At 43.5% G+C, this 14,738-nt stretch overlaps 1 protein-coding gene across 2 annotated transcripts; it reads left to right on the top strand.

Moving 5' to 3' along the window:
- Positions 1-98: 98 nt before the first annotated feature.
- Positions 99-11,376, top strand: mknk2b (MAPK interacting serine/threonine kinase 2b). Of its 2 annotated transcripts, none has more exons than XM_034582035.1 (14): positions 99-507; positions 1,048-1,295; positions 1,734-1,824; positions 2,036-2,137; positions 2,279-2,376; positions 4,753-4,832; positions 4,995-5,068; positions 5,236-5,340; positions 5,607-5,662; positions 5,871-5,966; positions 9,410-9,604; positions 9,721-9,885; positions 9,988-10,028; positions 10,143-11,376. In XM_034582035.1, exons 2-14 carry the CDS (start codon positions 1,245-1,247, stop codon positions 10,414-10,416), a joined length of 1,428 nt encoding a protein of 475 aa, XP_034437926.1. In that variant the 5' UTR covers positions 99-507; positions 1,048-1,244; the 3' UTR covers positions 10,417-11,376. The 2 variants fall into 2 exon arrangements, with proteins under 2 accessions (XP_034437926.1, XP_034437927.1); XM_034582036.1 differs by having other exon boundaries at positions 460-598.
- Positions 11,377-14,738: the final 3,362 nt, after the last annotated feature.

The following is a 14,738-nucleotide window of genomic DNA, read 5'->3' as shown; positions in this document are numbered from 1 at the left end:
GCCCCTGCACGCGTCCTTCCGAAACAAAATAGAGCTCCACGTCCGCGTCCGATTTCGGATCCTCAACACATTATGCTGCGTGGGGCTTGTTCAGAATAACAATCGATAACATATAAAAAACAGCCTCAATAAATGCATTGATAGTTGTGAGTTTTCTTCAGCACGTTGCGGGGGGGGACGTTTGCGTGTTTTTAACGTGTAGAAGCTTCGCAGAGGAGCGATGGAGCGAAACGGAACGCGTCCTTTCTAGAACCTACTTGACGCATCCAGTGGTGTGGACGCGACCCAGGGGCGGAGCCGACGGAGGGCGGATGACGAGGAGGAGGAGGCGGAGTCAGGGGCCGGGGAGGTTATAAAAGCCCCCACGCTGTTATTGCACCGCCACCTTCTCCTCCACGCACTTACGATCAGGCGGCTCCCTCCCCCCTCGGCGACCGTCCTCTGCGGCTGTTGAAGCAGCGGGTCAGACAACAACGCCAACACTGGAGCTGTAACATTAACAACGGGGTGAGTGGAGGAGAGTGAGACACGGAGTGAGACACCAAAAAGTGCGTTTATCTAGAAAGATTTTGCAATGGCGATTTTTCTCCCTTTGTTGGTGTCTGCGTGACGCAACGCGAACACGGTGACGTTACCGTTTATAACCCGAGATAACGGCAGCCTTCTGACGGGGGGGTTTAAAGTTGGATTTCAGCTCGAGCACGCTATTGCTAGCTAATCAAGTGTTAGCCCCCCCCCCAAAAAAATGTGCGCATCTTACTCAAACCCGCTTTGTTTGACTGAGTTTTCTCTGCGCTAGCGTCTTAATTTGACGTCCTGCATACAGCTAAGCTAGCACTTACGCTATTAAGTGGGTGGTGTTGTGTTTAGCAGCTGTCCGTTGTTTTAATCACCACCGACGTGTGATATGTCACAGGTAGGAGCGTCTTCGTTTGCCTGGTCGGTTCGTTTTAAGCGTCGGTCGTTTTTAGATCATGTGAGTTGACAACTGGCTCTTTCTATGTGTCAGTACTAAGTAGTGTTTTTTTTTCTGTGTATTGTCCACAGGGCTCCCGTTCAAAAGCTGACCAGCCAGCGCAGTGTGATCACTTGCGACTCTCTGAAGCCACCTTCTGTTTCGGAGAAGTGCAAATTGACACCCCCCCCACAACCAAGAAATATCCCCCCCACCACCACCCACTGCTGCCGCTGCCGCCGACATCCGCCAGATAAACACCCAATCTCTCCCCCAAATCGAAGCCAACATGGTGCAGAACAAGATCACCGAAGTCACCGGGTTCCACCGCTCGTTCAAGGTGAGACGTGTGGGCATCCCTGCTCTCGGGCCTCTGGGAAGAGTCTATATCGGAGCACATTTGTCAGCGTGCAAGGGGGGGGGTTCCACTTTGCTATATATAAACACATCTGTTGCTCTCTCACATCTTATGACTGATAAACCCACCATGTGGCTCATGGAAGCATGATTTGAGAAGACTATAGCATTGAAAAGCTCTGCACATATCCTGTTATGATAATTGACTTGTATAGCGGCTGTCGGTCTTAAGATAAACCAGGTAGCTGTGCATCACACATTCCAGTTTTAAAAGTTTCAGTCCCTCGGGTGTAGCTTTAGTTTACGGTTGCACAGTGGGAGATAAGAGTGCCTCTGTTATCTGTCATAACAACTAGTGCATTCAGTGTCATTGATAAGATTGCAGACCTTAACAGGCACATTTGTTGTTGTTTCCTCTTAGGGTCAAAATCCCTTTGAATCGGACGACTTCACTAAAAATGGATCCCATCTAATTGATTCGTCCTTTAATTTTGATTCCTCCCCAAGACATGGTGAGTATTCCAACCTGCTGAGTGCAGTTTAAACGGTAACTTATCTGTGTGTTGATGCAATCCATAATACATTTGGTGCAACGTAGCCAACCTATCTATTCAGGCAGCATTCTCCAAATGAAATGTACACTTTTATCTCAACAGAAGTGATTGCACTCAAATTGTTTTGTTTTACTTGCTCATAATAATGTGGGCACTCCTGTTTTCACAGACATGCCTTCCAGCCAGCCTATTGACATCCCCGATGCCAAGAAGAGAAACAAGAAGAAGAAGCGTTGCCGGGCAACTGACAGTTTCTCTGGAAGATTTGAGGGTAAAAAGCTTTTACGTCCAACTTATTATATTGCTATTCTTAACACTCATAAGCAAATATTATCTGCAGCAACTTGTGACATTCTCCTTTCATCATGATTGAGTTAGTCATTTTTCTAACCGAGTCCACTTTCTGCCACAGATGTCTATAGGCTGCAAGAAGAGGTACTAGGGGAGGGCGCTTATGCCAGAGTGCAAACATGCATTAACCTCATCACCAACAAAGAGTATGCTGTCAAGGTAAGACATTTTTACACACTTATTGCAGGACTGGAGTATATTAAAAAAATATTCAAAATGCATGGGGTCTTTATTCCTGCAAATCTGCTCTCCTCTGTAAATGTTGTTGCCATTGTAATGCTTCCTGTCTGTCGGGCACCTTGACGAGTAATCCGTATGATCTGAGTCGTGCAATTAAATGTCTATATACAAGGAGGAACCCAGTGTCTTTACATGCTGTTTGAGAGTTAAATGGAAGAGAACTAGGATGTGGGTCATTGTGTGCCAGCTGCCTTCTGTTCACTGGTAATTCTTTAGAAATCTTGTCATGTGAAGTTCTAGTCCTGGGGCCTTGTACTTCTGTTTTTCCCCCACTAGTTCAGCTCTTTACTGGAAAGCTGCAGGCTCTCATCTGTGTTGTGATTTTTTCTTTTTTTTCTCCCCTGAGTGTGCAACACAAGCTGCTGCTTACAGGCTCTTCTCCTCACTGTTTTTATAATTTTTCAGCCAATCAGAGGACTGGGAGGGATATACCCACCCCCTTTCTTTACTCATTTTGCCTACAGAGGACGCTAGTGCTGAGAACATTGTGTACTGGCAACTGTGCCAAAACAAAACCCACAGAGAGGAAGGGGGGGGGGGGGGTGCTGGGTGAGGGTTGTGACCCAGGGTGTTTACATTGCTTTGTTCTCCTTGCTCTGCACTTTTTTTACTTTTCCTCTCCAAATGGGGCGTGGATGCATATCTTGACTCTTAGTGACTTCCCTTTTTGCTTTTATACACTTAATGCTCATTTCCTCATTTTTAGGAACAACCTCACTTTCTCTGAAGTGCAACAAAGTGGGACAAGAGCTTTTTATAAAAGTTTTTGGCCTGTAACCTCTAATCCTATTGGGACACTGGACGTAAACAGTGATCGGTCTTTTCACTTCTAAATATTTCAAATTTTCTTGGGTAATTCTGCTTAAGTTGGAACAGTGACAGTTTAAGGCTTAATTGACCCGAGAGCAAGTGTCCATGTCATACCAATTAATATTTCAGAGGAATAGGAGACCTGATTCCATCATGTGACCATGATCTCTTGGTAATGTTTATCCTGAGATGGTGTGGTAGATCCCTTGGGACTTTGCGATTCTGGGGGTGGAGACACAGGGTTCTGCACTTATTGGAGGTCAGTCGGGAGTCGGAGGGGGCTCAGACTCTCCTGCCAGATGTCCCGTCTCTCCCCTCCCCCTTCAGACTAGGATGAGATGCATGTGTGAGCTCCTTGTGTTGCTATTGCAACAAAAGCGTCAGCACCAAGGGCTCACAGGAGGGTGTGCATTGCAAGCCCCAACTAAAGGTTGATGTTTAAGCCTGCAGTGTGGCTTAGTGACTTGTTTTGCAGCCGGCTGCTGTGCCTCTAATCTGTGCCCTTTTTTTGTTTTTAACGACCGTAAATGTACCACCTCGCAAATAACAGCCCACCCACTTATCATTTTGGTAATTAACTTAAAGAATTGTGTTGCAGATTCTAATTTATCTGCATGTTAGTATCAGTGTGGGAGATTTGTGTTGTGATTGGGAGAAAGTGAGTTGATCAGGGGCCGTTTGCTCTGCTGACTCAGACTGGAACATTGCAGCGGCTTTGGGCTACTCACAGGCCTCTTGTCTGTGCATTAATCCTAGACATACACTGCAGCCCTGGCCCCAACAGGCTTCAATAGCAGCTGTAATCCAGCAACCAGGAAGAGAAACACGCACAGCCTCCCAAGCAGACAATAACCGAGCAGGGCTGGAAAATTCGGGCGTTTTGCTCCGGTGTCAGCAGTCTATCATTCTGTCTCTTTTTGACCTTGTAGCCCGTGGCCCTTCTGTGTTTATTTCCAGGCAGCATAAAGGTTATTTTTAGGCAGGCTTTTTTTGATATCGTAAACACTTTTAGATTAGCAGATGGGATATACTAATGACTCCTTAGGTGCAATTTAGATTTACACATGACTGCTAAATATAGAGACTGTGACTGTTCCGATCTTATTCTGTTATATCTCTGCTATGGCAGCAAGCACTTGAAAGTAGGTTAGACTATCCTTGCAGCTGTGTCACAGGGTGGGATGAATGTTTAGTCTTTAAGGCGACCAGTTATAGGGCGCTCTATATAGAGTATGTAATCTGGGCTATACCGCCTGCTCTACAGTAAACATAGACACGGGTGGTGTTTTGCGGTGCAGTGTTAGGGGGTGGCCTTCGCCGGAATATAAACTCTCACAGATGAGCTAGATTCTTCTGTAGCAATCAAAGCGCTAACCTCATTTTCCTTCATTCAACCTCTGTGAAACACATGAATGTTATAGGCTCTCATGTTTAGTAGTCTATTTTTAGATAATGAAGCTCAGCCATTACATTGTTCTGTTTCAGATCATCGAGAAAAGACCAGGTCACAGCCGCAGCCGTGTCTTCCGTGAGGTTGAAATGCTCTACCAGTGCCAGGGCCACAGGTAATGTCATGTCCTGTTAAACATAATCCCACCTGATGATGAATGTATAGATATAGTGCTGCAGACTGACCCAATTTGTCGTGACTGTAATTACCCAATACTGTAGAAATTGTATGAAAGTTTCCATTAGAGGACTCATGGTGCTTTTTTTCTACTCTAAAGTAACATCCTGGAGCTGGTGGAGTTCTTTGAAGAGGAAGACAAATTCTACCTGGTGTTTGAAAAGCTCAGAGGAGGTGAGTGAATTATTATAGCTGCTGCTGGATTTCTCCATCATTATCCCTTTGTTTATTTAGTAAGATTCCTCTAATGTATGTTTACGGTCTGTGTGTGGTAAGACATTGATTCTATGCTTTTCTGCTTGTAAACAAAGCTGATTTAGTCTTTCATTTCCCCCTGTTAGGGTCAGTCCTGGCACACATTCACAAGAGGCAGCACTTCAGTGAGCAGGAAGCCAGTGTTGTCGTGCAGGACATTGCCAGTGCGTTAGACTTCCTGCATAACAAGGGTAAGACCACTTACGCAAAATGGCGAGCAATTAAATTACTCCTATTAATCGCCAAATGTCCACAATTTGCCCCAGATTCGATTTAGGGATCCCATTCCTTACATTAGATAAATTGCTCACAACGTTATTTCTTGATCCGATTGACCAAGGGACACATTACCGTATTTGTACGTTTCTTTTAACAAGAAAATAGGACTTGCTACATCCTAACAGCTTGGCCAGATGTCGGTGAAAGGAAAATTGACTCATTGTTTTCATTTTTTTAGGAATGGCACATAGAGACCTGAAACCTGAAAACATTCTCTGTGAGAGAGCGGACAAGGTGAGTTTACTGCAACCATGTTTGAGTCCCAACAGTTCAAAGGGCAACTAATGTGGTGATAAGTTTGATAATTTGCTCATAGGTTGTGATAACAAACCACGGTGATGATAGAAGACAGTTCAAATATCTGCTCCCACGAGTAGTTTTTATACAAATATAGAAAATCCAGATGCATTTGAATAATCCTGAATTTGTATGTCTTTGCCAGATTTCCCCAGTCAAGATCTGTGATTTTGACTTGGGCAGTGGGATCAAGCTGAACAGCGACAGCTCACCCATCTCCACCCCTGAGCTCCTCACTCCTGTAAGTCCAGCTGCTCATTTTTCTTTTTTGCCATACAGTTTAACAACCCTAATAAACAGGAGAAAATTGCTGCTCAATGAAGCTAATCTGATTTACAGTCTGAGTCACGTTTCCCAGTTCACTCATAAATTCCTGTTTGTGGATAAGAAAGTTGTTTTCAGGCTGTAAAACCTCTATCAAGTCCAACTAGCTGGTTGTCTATTGGGCAGCCCTGAGTGGCGCTAGCTGCAGGACAGCTCGCTGATTGGAGAAGTAAATGTTGTGTTTACTTCAGTGTTAGGCTGTTTTCTCTGACGTGATGGCTAGGATTGGGTCCCGAATGTCCCGGTATGACAGCTTTTAACCTCCCTTATCGTACTGAAGTATCAGCAGCACTTGGGTATATATCTCTCAGTTTAACGTCCACGTCCTGTTGCTTATCAGAAACAAATATTTAGGCCCACGAGTTTTGGGGGGGGGGGGGTCATGAGTGTTTAACCCTCCTGCTGTCGTCACAACACAAAGGTCTTCTAAAGGCACCCGGAAAAGCATGATGTTTGCAAACTCAGAGAATTGGTGAAGTTGAACTGGCGAGCTTTCTACTTTTGTCAACACAGGCTTGTCTGTTAGTTGTCTGGGGGGGATGGGGATAGATGGATGGGAGCAGGTGAAGTATAGTGGATTAGCCTGCAGTAGTGTGTGCCTGCATGTGTGGGGGGTTTTCCAACACTGGTAACTTCATCTTCCTTTAGCAGAACTAAAGGACCAAGAGCCCATCCTTGAACTATTTGAAGGGGGGATAGTTTTGGGGCCATGGGGCCTCATGTGTTTAGTCTACAAGGGGCCTCATAGCTGAGCCTGAGTGATAGTCTGTTTTGTGCAGTGCAATGCACCTTTTGGTTTGTCTTCATGTTTCTGTAATTATGTTATAACCTGTTATATGGGTTGTTTTGGTACATAACTACAAGACTTGAACTAGTCCAAGGATTTCCAGAGGAACAAAAGATGATTCCTGAAGACGAGGCACAATATGGTAGCCTTGGAATGTAATAAGGCTGCAGGGAACACATTTTTACTTTACAAGGACAGTCGCATGGTTTGAAGAAGTTGCAATGAAAACAAAACATACACACTCCTGCTCATTTCCTTTCTCTCTGTGGTATGAGAGAGAAAAACATCCACCCTCTCTGTTTAGTCTCCGCCCAGTGGCCCCAACCACAGCTTGTGCTGCTCTGCGCTTTCTTTATGTTCTTCATACAAAGGCTGTGCATAAGGCTTGTTCTAGAAATTGTTAGTCTCTCCCCCCATACCTAGCAACTGAGATGTGATTGGCTGGGCAGTGGGAGGTGGGGGTGAGTGGGAGGGACGGACACCCAGTTTGCTCATGCGCACTGACTTGTTTTCTTTGCCTTGATCACAGGGACAATGTTATCTGATTTTCATCTCACTATTGGCATTCTCACCCTGCCCCTTCTTTGCCTACATTCCTACAGTTGTTGTTGCACAATATATTATGTAATGTTACATTTATTGCAACTTGGCTGAAGTTTGCTGTTGAAGATATAAGTTTTCTGTGGATGTGTTCGTGCAGTCTATACACAAGGAATGCCCGGGAGAGGAGAGGGACCTTTCTAGGAAAAAGGCTAATTTTAGTTTACTGAGAATGCTGCACAAGTGACTGCCTTGCCCAAGTACTTGGCATGAACCAAATCTGACTGTTCAAATGTCCTCACAAGTGCCGCAGCTGTGAACTGGGCGCACTACACAGCTCCCCAGTCTGTAGTTGGTTCTCGTGACATTTGCAGGTACAGCTGCATGACGACAGAACAGGTCCGCTCTCTGTAAGCTTCTTCAGCTAATCCTGCAGTTTGCAAACTGCAGAGTTGTGAGTCATCGCTGCTGTTAATATGGTCTCATTTGTCACATGCTCACTGGAAAGCCCCAGGTTACAATACAAAGAAATCCTGCGGCAACAGCAGCTGATTATATATCTGCAGCTCGCAGGGAGGTTTGCGGCGGTCGTGATTGTAAGTGCAGAAGACGTTTTCAGGAAGAATAAACCTGAGGTTAGGTTTTCGACCAAAGAGTCGCGATTGCTTACACTCCCCTCGTTTTCAGCCCTTATCCGTGGCAGTTGCAGGCAGTGCTGGATTGGCTCTTTATCCTGACTTGTCTTGGATTGGCAGTGTGTCCGGGCAGCTTTTAAACAAGATTAGCCTCGATAACTGATTTCGATAGGACAGCTATCTTATTGCCTTTCTGTTTTAGGGTACCTTGGAAGGCATAGATGTTGTTTGTTTATGTGTGGGTGGGTGGGGGCTTCGATTGGCCTAAATCCTTGAGGCTTGTCTGTGGATGCAGCCGCCGCAGACATGATGTTGTCGATGCAATCGTGGGGGTTGGGGTGTTCTCTCCCGACAAAAGCAGCTTTGTCTGACTCTAGATTCCTGTGCAGCAGATTTCATTACATAAGGGCGCAGTGGGGTGGAGGAGGAGTCCGGAGACAGCTGGGTTATGGTACTGGGACACAAAAGAGCGAACGATTCAATGTAAACATGCGCCTCCACAGATGGAAGGAAGGATATAGGATTGGGGGAGTTTGCCAGGATGCAGTTTTTAACCGATATTTATACTGATGTGCTTGACCTTGTGCTACAGTTTTGGAAATAGCTGAGATATTCTGACCTTAGACCAGCAGTTGTCTATAGTAGGATCCTCTATAAATCTCAAAGAATCCAAACTTGACATTAATGTTTTTATTTTTAAGGATGTAAAAGTACTTGTTATGAGGTAATGGAATAAGTCTGCAATAAAACGTCCTGTCCACAAATATCTGCCCTGCTGAACTACCGACCTGCTCTTTTTTCAGTATCAAAACAGCATTTGGTGTTTCCAAGTTATGTAACCAGTGAAGTCTCAGCCCAGTCTCTGCTTCTGCAGGACAGCCAATCCTCTTTTCCCCGCTCAGTGTTTGGCCTAATTTCCTTCTTAGCTACATAACGAGGCACCGTCAGAGTTCAGCCCATCCTTGCCATCAGCCTGTTTAGCCTGGCTTGTGTACAGTTGAATGGTTAAAGCAGTGACTCACTGCTGCTGCCTACCCACACTAACCTGCATCATTATAGCCCAGCTCTTCCCTTATCCACCCTTTTAAATGCAGCTGTACACAATGTTTCTACATCTGTTGTCAAGACATTAAGAAAAGCTGTAGAGCTAATTTTAAACGGCCAGCGCTGCAGATAAGCATGTGACTGTCACATAGGCTGCCCCCCTCCCTCCCCAACTGCACAAGCCAAGAGAAGGCATCAAGCTGAAAGACTTTGAATCATGAGGTATCAGCTGAATGAAGGAATGTGCAGAGAGGCCAGTGTTTCTCTTTGTACTATTTTTACTGTTTTTCATTTTTTGTCTCATCCCTGGGGCTGACAAATGTCTTCTCTTTTGTTCCATGTGTATTTTTACAGTGTGGCTCAGCAGAGTACATGGCACCTGAGGTGGTTGAGGCCTTCAGTGAGGAGGCTACAATTTACGACAAGCGCTGTGACCTGTGGAGCCTTGGAGTCATCCTTTATATCATGCTGAGTGGCTACCCACCATTTGTAGGTCGCTGTGGTGGTGACTGTGGCTGGGAATCGGGGGAACCCTGCCACACCTGCCAGGTAAAAATCTATCACTGCTTTTATATATATTTTACAGGACATTAATGAAACTAGCTCAGTGTCATTCTTGCCCATTCAGGTGAAGTCAACTAATTGTAATTTGTCTCCACTTCCAGAACACTTTATTTGAAAGTATTCAGGAAGGGAAATACGAGTATCCAGAGAAGGACTGGGCTCATATCTCCTCAAGTGCCAAAGACCTAATATCCAAACTTCTGGTTCGGGATGCCAAAAACCGCCTGAGTGCCCGCCAGGTGCTGCAGCACCCCTGGGTGCAGGGGGTAAGTCTTTAACTAGGAGTCCATTTCTGCATATCTTTGACACACATTTTTGTTTTTTTTGCGGTGTGTTTCAAGGCACTAAAATGTCTTTTCCTTTTTCAGGGTGCATGTGACACTTTGCCAACATCCATTTTGCATCAAAGGTGAGAGGACTTTAAAATTACACTATTTTAAAATATTCTATTCATTTTGACACTGATTTAAAATATTTGCGGTTTATTCATAAATTTCACTTTCTCTGTTCTTGTCCTTTTTAGAACCAGCAATGCCAGGGATCTGACTTTCTTTGCTGGAAAGGCCATGGCTGTGAACCGGCAGCTGGCTGAACAGGACGACATGGAAGACCAGCAGCAGCAGGAAGTCCCATTTGTTGTTACTGCTGCTGGCTCTTCTACGCACCTCTCGCCTCCTTCCAACTCCAAGCTGGCCAAGCGCAGGCAGCGAGGCAGCCAGCCCAAGGTAGGGCCTGTCTCTGCTGCGGAGCTCCGTCAGCTCTTGGCCCCTCTGGTTATCATGGGAGACTGTGCCTGAACGTCATCAACCCTGACCTCCGACCTTCCGTTAAGATTTAAGTCCAGATCTAAGACTGTCCTGAAACTCTCCCTCCCCAGTTCTGGCCACTCTCTCTGATTCTAGCTGGCCTTGATTCTTCTGCCATTCAGGCTTTATTGCCTCGCTGTAAAGGAAGATGCTGCTTGCAGCTATTCCTCTAAATGCCTTCTGCCCTTCTGCAGCACTTCTGAAGCACATAAGCCCAGGGCCTGCATATAGCAAATGTGCACGTCCAGGTAGGGGAGGAGGGCCAGGTAATGGTTTGGGAGAGAGAGAGATAGAAGTATTTTCTAAGTTCTGTTTTCTTTTCATACAACTCGGTTCAGATGAAATCAGAACACTTATCTTCAAAACTAAGCTCAGACACCAAAGGACAACCTGTTGTGCTGCTCCCACGTTACAACTGGATCCACTGTGAATTAAGTTATCTGGAATGTTCTCTTTGCCTGTATGTGTTTGCATGAATGGCCCATACGCAGATACATACAAGCTTATGCAATATGCCAAGATGAAGGCTGTTCCTGTCTTGAAGGGATTCAGTATACAGGGCTGGGAGGGCTGAAAGTCAATGCTGTCCGTGCCTGGTGCGGTTCATTGTGTGGCTGGGGTCTCTTCAAAGATTTTTCTTTCCTCCTTTATTTAGGATAAATTCCTTACAGCTGAGCCTCTTCTGTAGATGGCTGAGATGAAACACACCCTCATCCAGCACTTAATGCTCTGGAAGAATGTTTTTCTGTACCCAGCCAGCTCTGACTTACTGTTGCACCAATTCGTACAGTTTGTCATATGATAAGAAGCCAAATCATCAGGGGCCACATCGCTCAGTGTTTATGAGACAGTCAGGCAAGTCTGATAGTATTAAATTAAAACTATTTTTCTTGGGCCATGATGCTTGGCCACTGCAAAATAAAACCTGAGCGTGTGCTGAAGTTTACCTGGTATGTTGGTACACGCTGGTTATACAGTATGTTAAATTGCTAGACAGGTGAAAACAGGCAATTTACTTTACTCTGTAAAGAATTCATGACATGTCCCCTTGCCACAACGAGAACTTGTTTTTTTTTTAATTTTTGGGGTTATTTTTTGGTAAGATTTTTTTCTTTTTGTACAGATCAAATGATGCATTAGATTGAACCTCAGAACTTTTGGCAGTAAAGGTTAAAGCTCCTATCAGGGGTTTGAAAAAGCACATTTTGGCCAATGTGACAGATTCTCATTTGTTGATCAAATACATTTACCATCATCTTTTTCCATCGGTTCACTGTTGTCTTGTTTCTAAAGAGACTCACCCATTTCAAAATTAATGACATTTGACAAAATAAGAGGCAGATGAGATTTCTCCCCAAAAAATAAGAAACAGTTAAAAAAAGAAAAACATTCCATAAAAAGAAAAACAACAAAAAAAAGTCTTCCAAGGATGTGTAGCTGTATTAAGTTTACTTTATTTTTCGTGTTTGAAAACTCCATGTCAATGTGCCACACTGATTTTTTTTTTTTCCTCCCATTTTTGTATGGCTGTCAATAAGCTTCTATTTTCTATATGGTGATTTCCATGCAGGTGCAGTTAAGTGAACACCAGATGTTTTTCCTTTTTTAAGTTTTCTTCTTTTTTTTTTTTATGTTTGTGTTTTTAATAGTTCGGAGTATGTGGTGTATGAGGTGAGAAGATGGAGTTTGTTTATTTGATCTGGAGCGTTCATGCCCAGTGAAGGCAAGTTTTTAAGTTGTTTTTTTTGTAAGAGTTGGCAATAATCTTTTGGTTGTCGTTTGTTCAGATTAAGTTAAAGCTCATTCTGAAACTGACAGGTAATGGACTCGTGATGAGGTGGTCTCACAACACTGTAACCATTTCACCAAAGACGGTTCATTGAACTTGTGATCCATCACCTTGCAGTGACAAGTGGGAAACTTCTGATTGTCCATGTCCTGTTACCAGCACTGCGGCGATGGTACTCGGGAAATGGTGTCAAAGGACCCATTATGCTGATAATAGGACACTGTATTAGTTCTAAAAATACCTTTCTGCAGATGCATCGTTATGGGGTTTTATGTCTTATACTAAGACTTACTTGAATTTGTGTATGCAGCTGTTTCTTCTCCATTTGGGAAACTACTTGGCTATCGGTAATCTCAAAGCATTAAGCTAATGAACAAGGCAATCTTGGGTTTTTTGAAAATACCTGTACACTTCAGTATTCTGCCTTTTTCCCCCTTTTGAGCATCAGACAAGTTAGTCCCTACTTTTTTTTTTTGATAGGGTTGGATACTCAGAAACGCACAGACTTTGGCCATACTCTGTAATATCCTCAATGGTATATGGGAGTTTTCTTGGTCATGACCATTTCTACTTTTTCTTCAAGTGGCAGTAGCTTTTTTTTTGACTGCCCCTTACTGGTGATACCGGGACAAAATGATATCCTAAAGCCTCACAACTTTTATATTGTATGTCATTTTGAAGAAGGAAGTGTTCAAATTCATTCATTCATTCAAATAACCATCATCCACCTCCCCATAATTTGAATGTAGCCCAAAGGCAAAAGCATTTAACAATCCAGCAACACTGATCAAAAGTTTTATAAACTGTTTGTTTCGTGGACGTGGTGTGGGGTTATTCTGTCTAAGTGGATCCAGTCCAACATTTTTCCTTATTTTTTTTTTTTTGGGACGTCTACACCTTTAACACTGTCTGAATCACCCATTGTGTTCATCGGGAAGAAATCTGAAATAAATACATCCTTTAAATACAAAAGATATTTTGATTTAAAATAAGCACTTTACTGTACCATCTGAATGATTGCAGTTCACTCAAGGCAACATTTATGACAGTTGCTACAGATTTTTGTATTGTTTTTCTAAAAAAAAAAATAAAAAAAAGCAATAAAGCGTTTTTGAACTACACACTTTGTCTGTTTGGTCTCTGTGGTCTCATGATGTTTAGCCCGAAACCAGAAAAGCTTCAGTGAAAACAACTGTACTTTCCCAGATAGGAGCTCTCTGTTGTATCACTAGTTTCGTATTAACCAGCCGTCTTATCTCTTGGCCAAGGTTGAAGTTGTTTCATCTGATTTCCGAGCTGTAAATCCTTCTATCAGTAACACTCCCTGATATCTGAGCTCACTCTGTCACATGTGTCCTTGGCAAGTATGAGATCAGTTGTCTCCTCACACATGGAAATGCGAGGGCCGTGTCACCTTGCATTACTCATGCAGAGAAAGCGCCGGTGGGGGGCGCTGCAGCCACGGGCCTCATCTGACGAGACTGATGCAACCTACTGCAAGAGCTCCAGCTCCAGCGCGACACCTCATGATCTCCCTGGTGATACACAATGACTTCTGCTTAGTAAAACGAGTTCCAGTGTATTACTTCAAAACCAATACGAGTCCTGATGCGTCATGCCTGTGGCAAAAACCTGCTGAGTACACGGAAATAATGTCTGTAGAAAATTCACTGGTATTTAATGGATTGGTTATTACAGGGATAGTTCACCCAAAAATGAAAATTCACTATCTAGGGGTGGGTGACTTGTTTGAGTCCACAAAACACTTTTGGAGTTTCAATTGAAGTAACCGGTGACTTCTTTAAACCTAAAAAAACTGAAAAATATATAAAGTGCCTCAGTACTGCTCCTGTGGTGTCATTCAAGTGTCCGTAACCCCCGACATTCAACTTCGACTTGAAAACGTCATTTCCACCATGTTTTCAGCCTAAAAGTCGGTTTGAAGAAGTGGTCCCCATTTGCTTCAATTGTATTGGATTTGGCTGCAACTCTTTTTACTCCTGAAACTCAAAGTGTTTTGTGGATTCAAACTCTCCATCAGCATACTGGTGACTAGATAATGAGGGAATCATCCTTTTTGGGTGAGCTATCCCTTTAAAGCCAAACGGATATATCCATCAGCTGATTTTTACCCCTATATATATCACATTCATCAGTACTTGCGTGAAATGGTGAGAATACATAAATACACATCTCAAATAAAGTGAAAAAATACTCTGCAACAACTGTTCATTTCCAATTTGTATTTTTCAGTCCCTTGACAGATGAATGTGTGTGTACAGTTATCACCTATTAATATTTTTTATGTTGGGAAGATTTCTCTATTCATCCCATGTAATTGGACTTTTCTTCACTTTTTACAGAAACAAAGTTCAAGTTTCTCAACCAATCTAAAAGCCAAACAAAAACCTGTTTATTGCCCAACTTCTATTTCAATATTGCAAAAGTTATATGGCAGCAGGAAATGAAATGATGCAATCGCAGTGTTTTCTGTGCAGCCTCCAGAGAAACTTCACATACATTT

Source organism: Hippoglossus hippoglossus, chromosome 4, assembly GCF_009819705.1.
Source record: "Hippoglossus hippoglossus isolate fHipHip1 chromosome 4, fHipHip1.pri, whole genome shotgun sequence".
In the NCBI taxonomy this organism is placed as follows: Eukaryota; Metazoa; Chordata; class Actinopteri; order Pleuronectiformes; family Pleuronectidae; genus Hippoglossus; species Hippoglossus hippoglossus.
The sequence above is the reverse complement of the archived record's forward strand: the minus strand, read 5'-3'. Positions and strand labels throughout refer to the sequence as shown.

What these genes read in the sequence shown, in the direction of transcription:
- mknk2b (XM_034582035.1), top strand. Translation starts at nt 1,245, where the DNA reads ATGGTGCAGAACAAGATCACCGAAGTCACCGGGTTCCACCGCTCGTTC. An exon ending in TTTCTCTGGAAGATTTGAGG is followed by an intron (nt 2,138 to 2,278) that starts GTAAAAAGCTTT and finishes TTTCTGCCACAG; the next exon opens with ATGTCTATAGGCTGCAAGAA. An exon ending in ACAAAGAGTATGCTGTCAAG is followed by an intron (nt 2,377 to 4,752) that starts GTAAGACATTTT and finishes GTTCTGTTTCAG; the next exon opens with ATCATCGAGAAAAGACCAGG.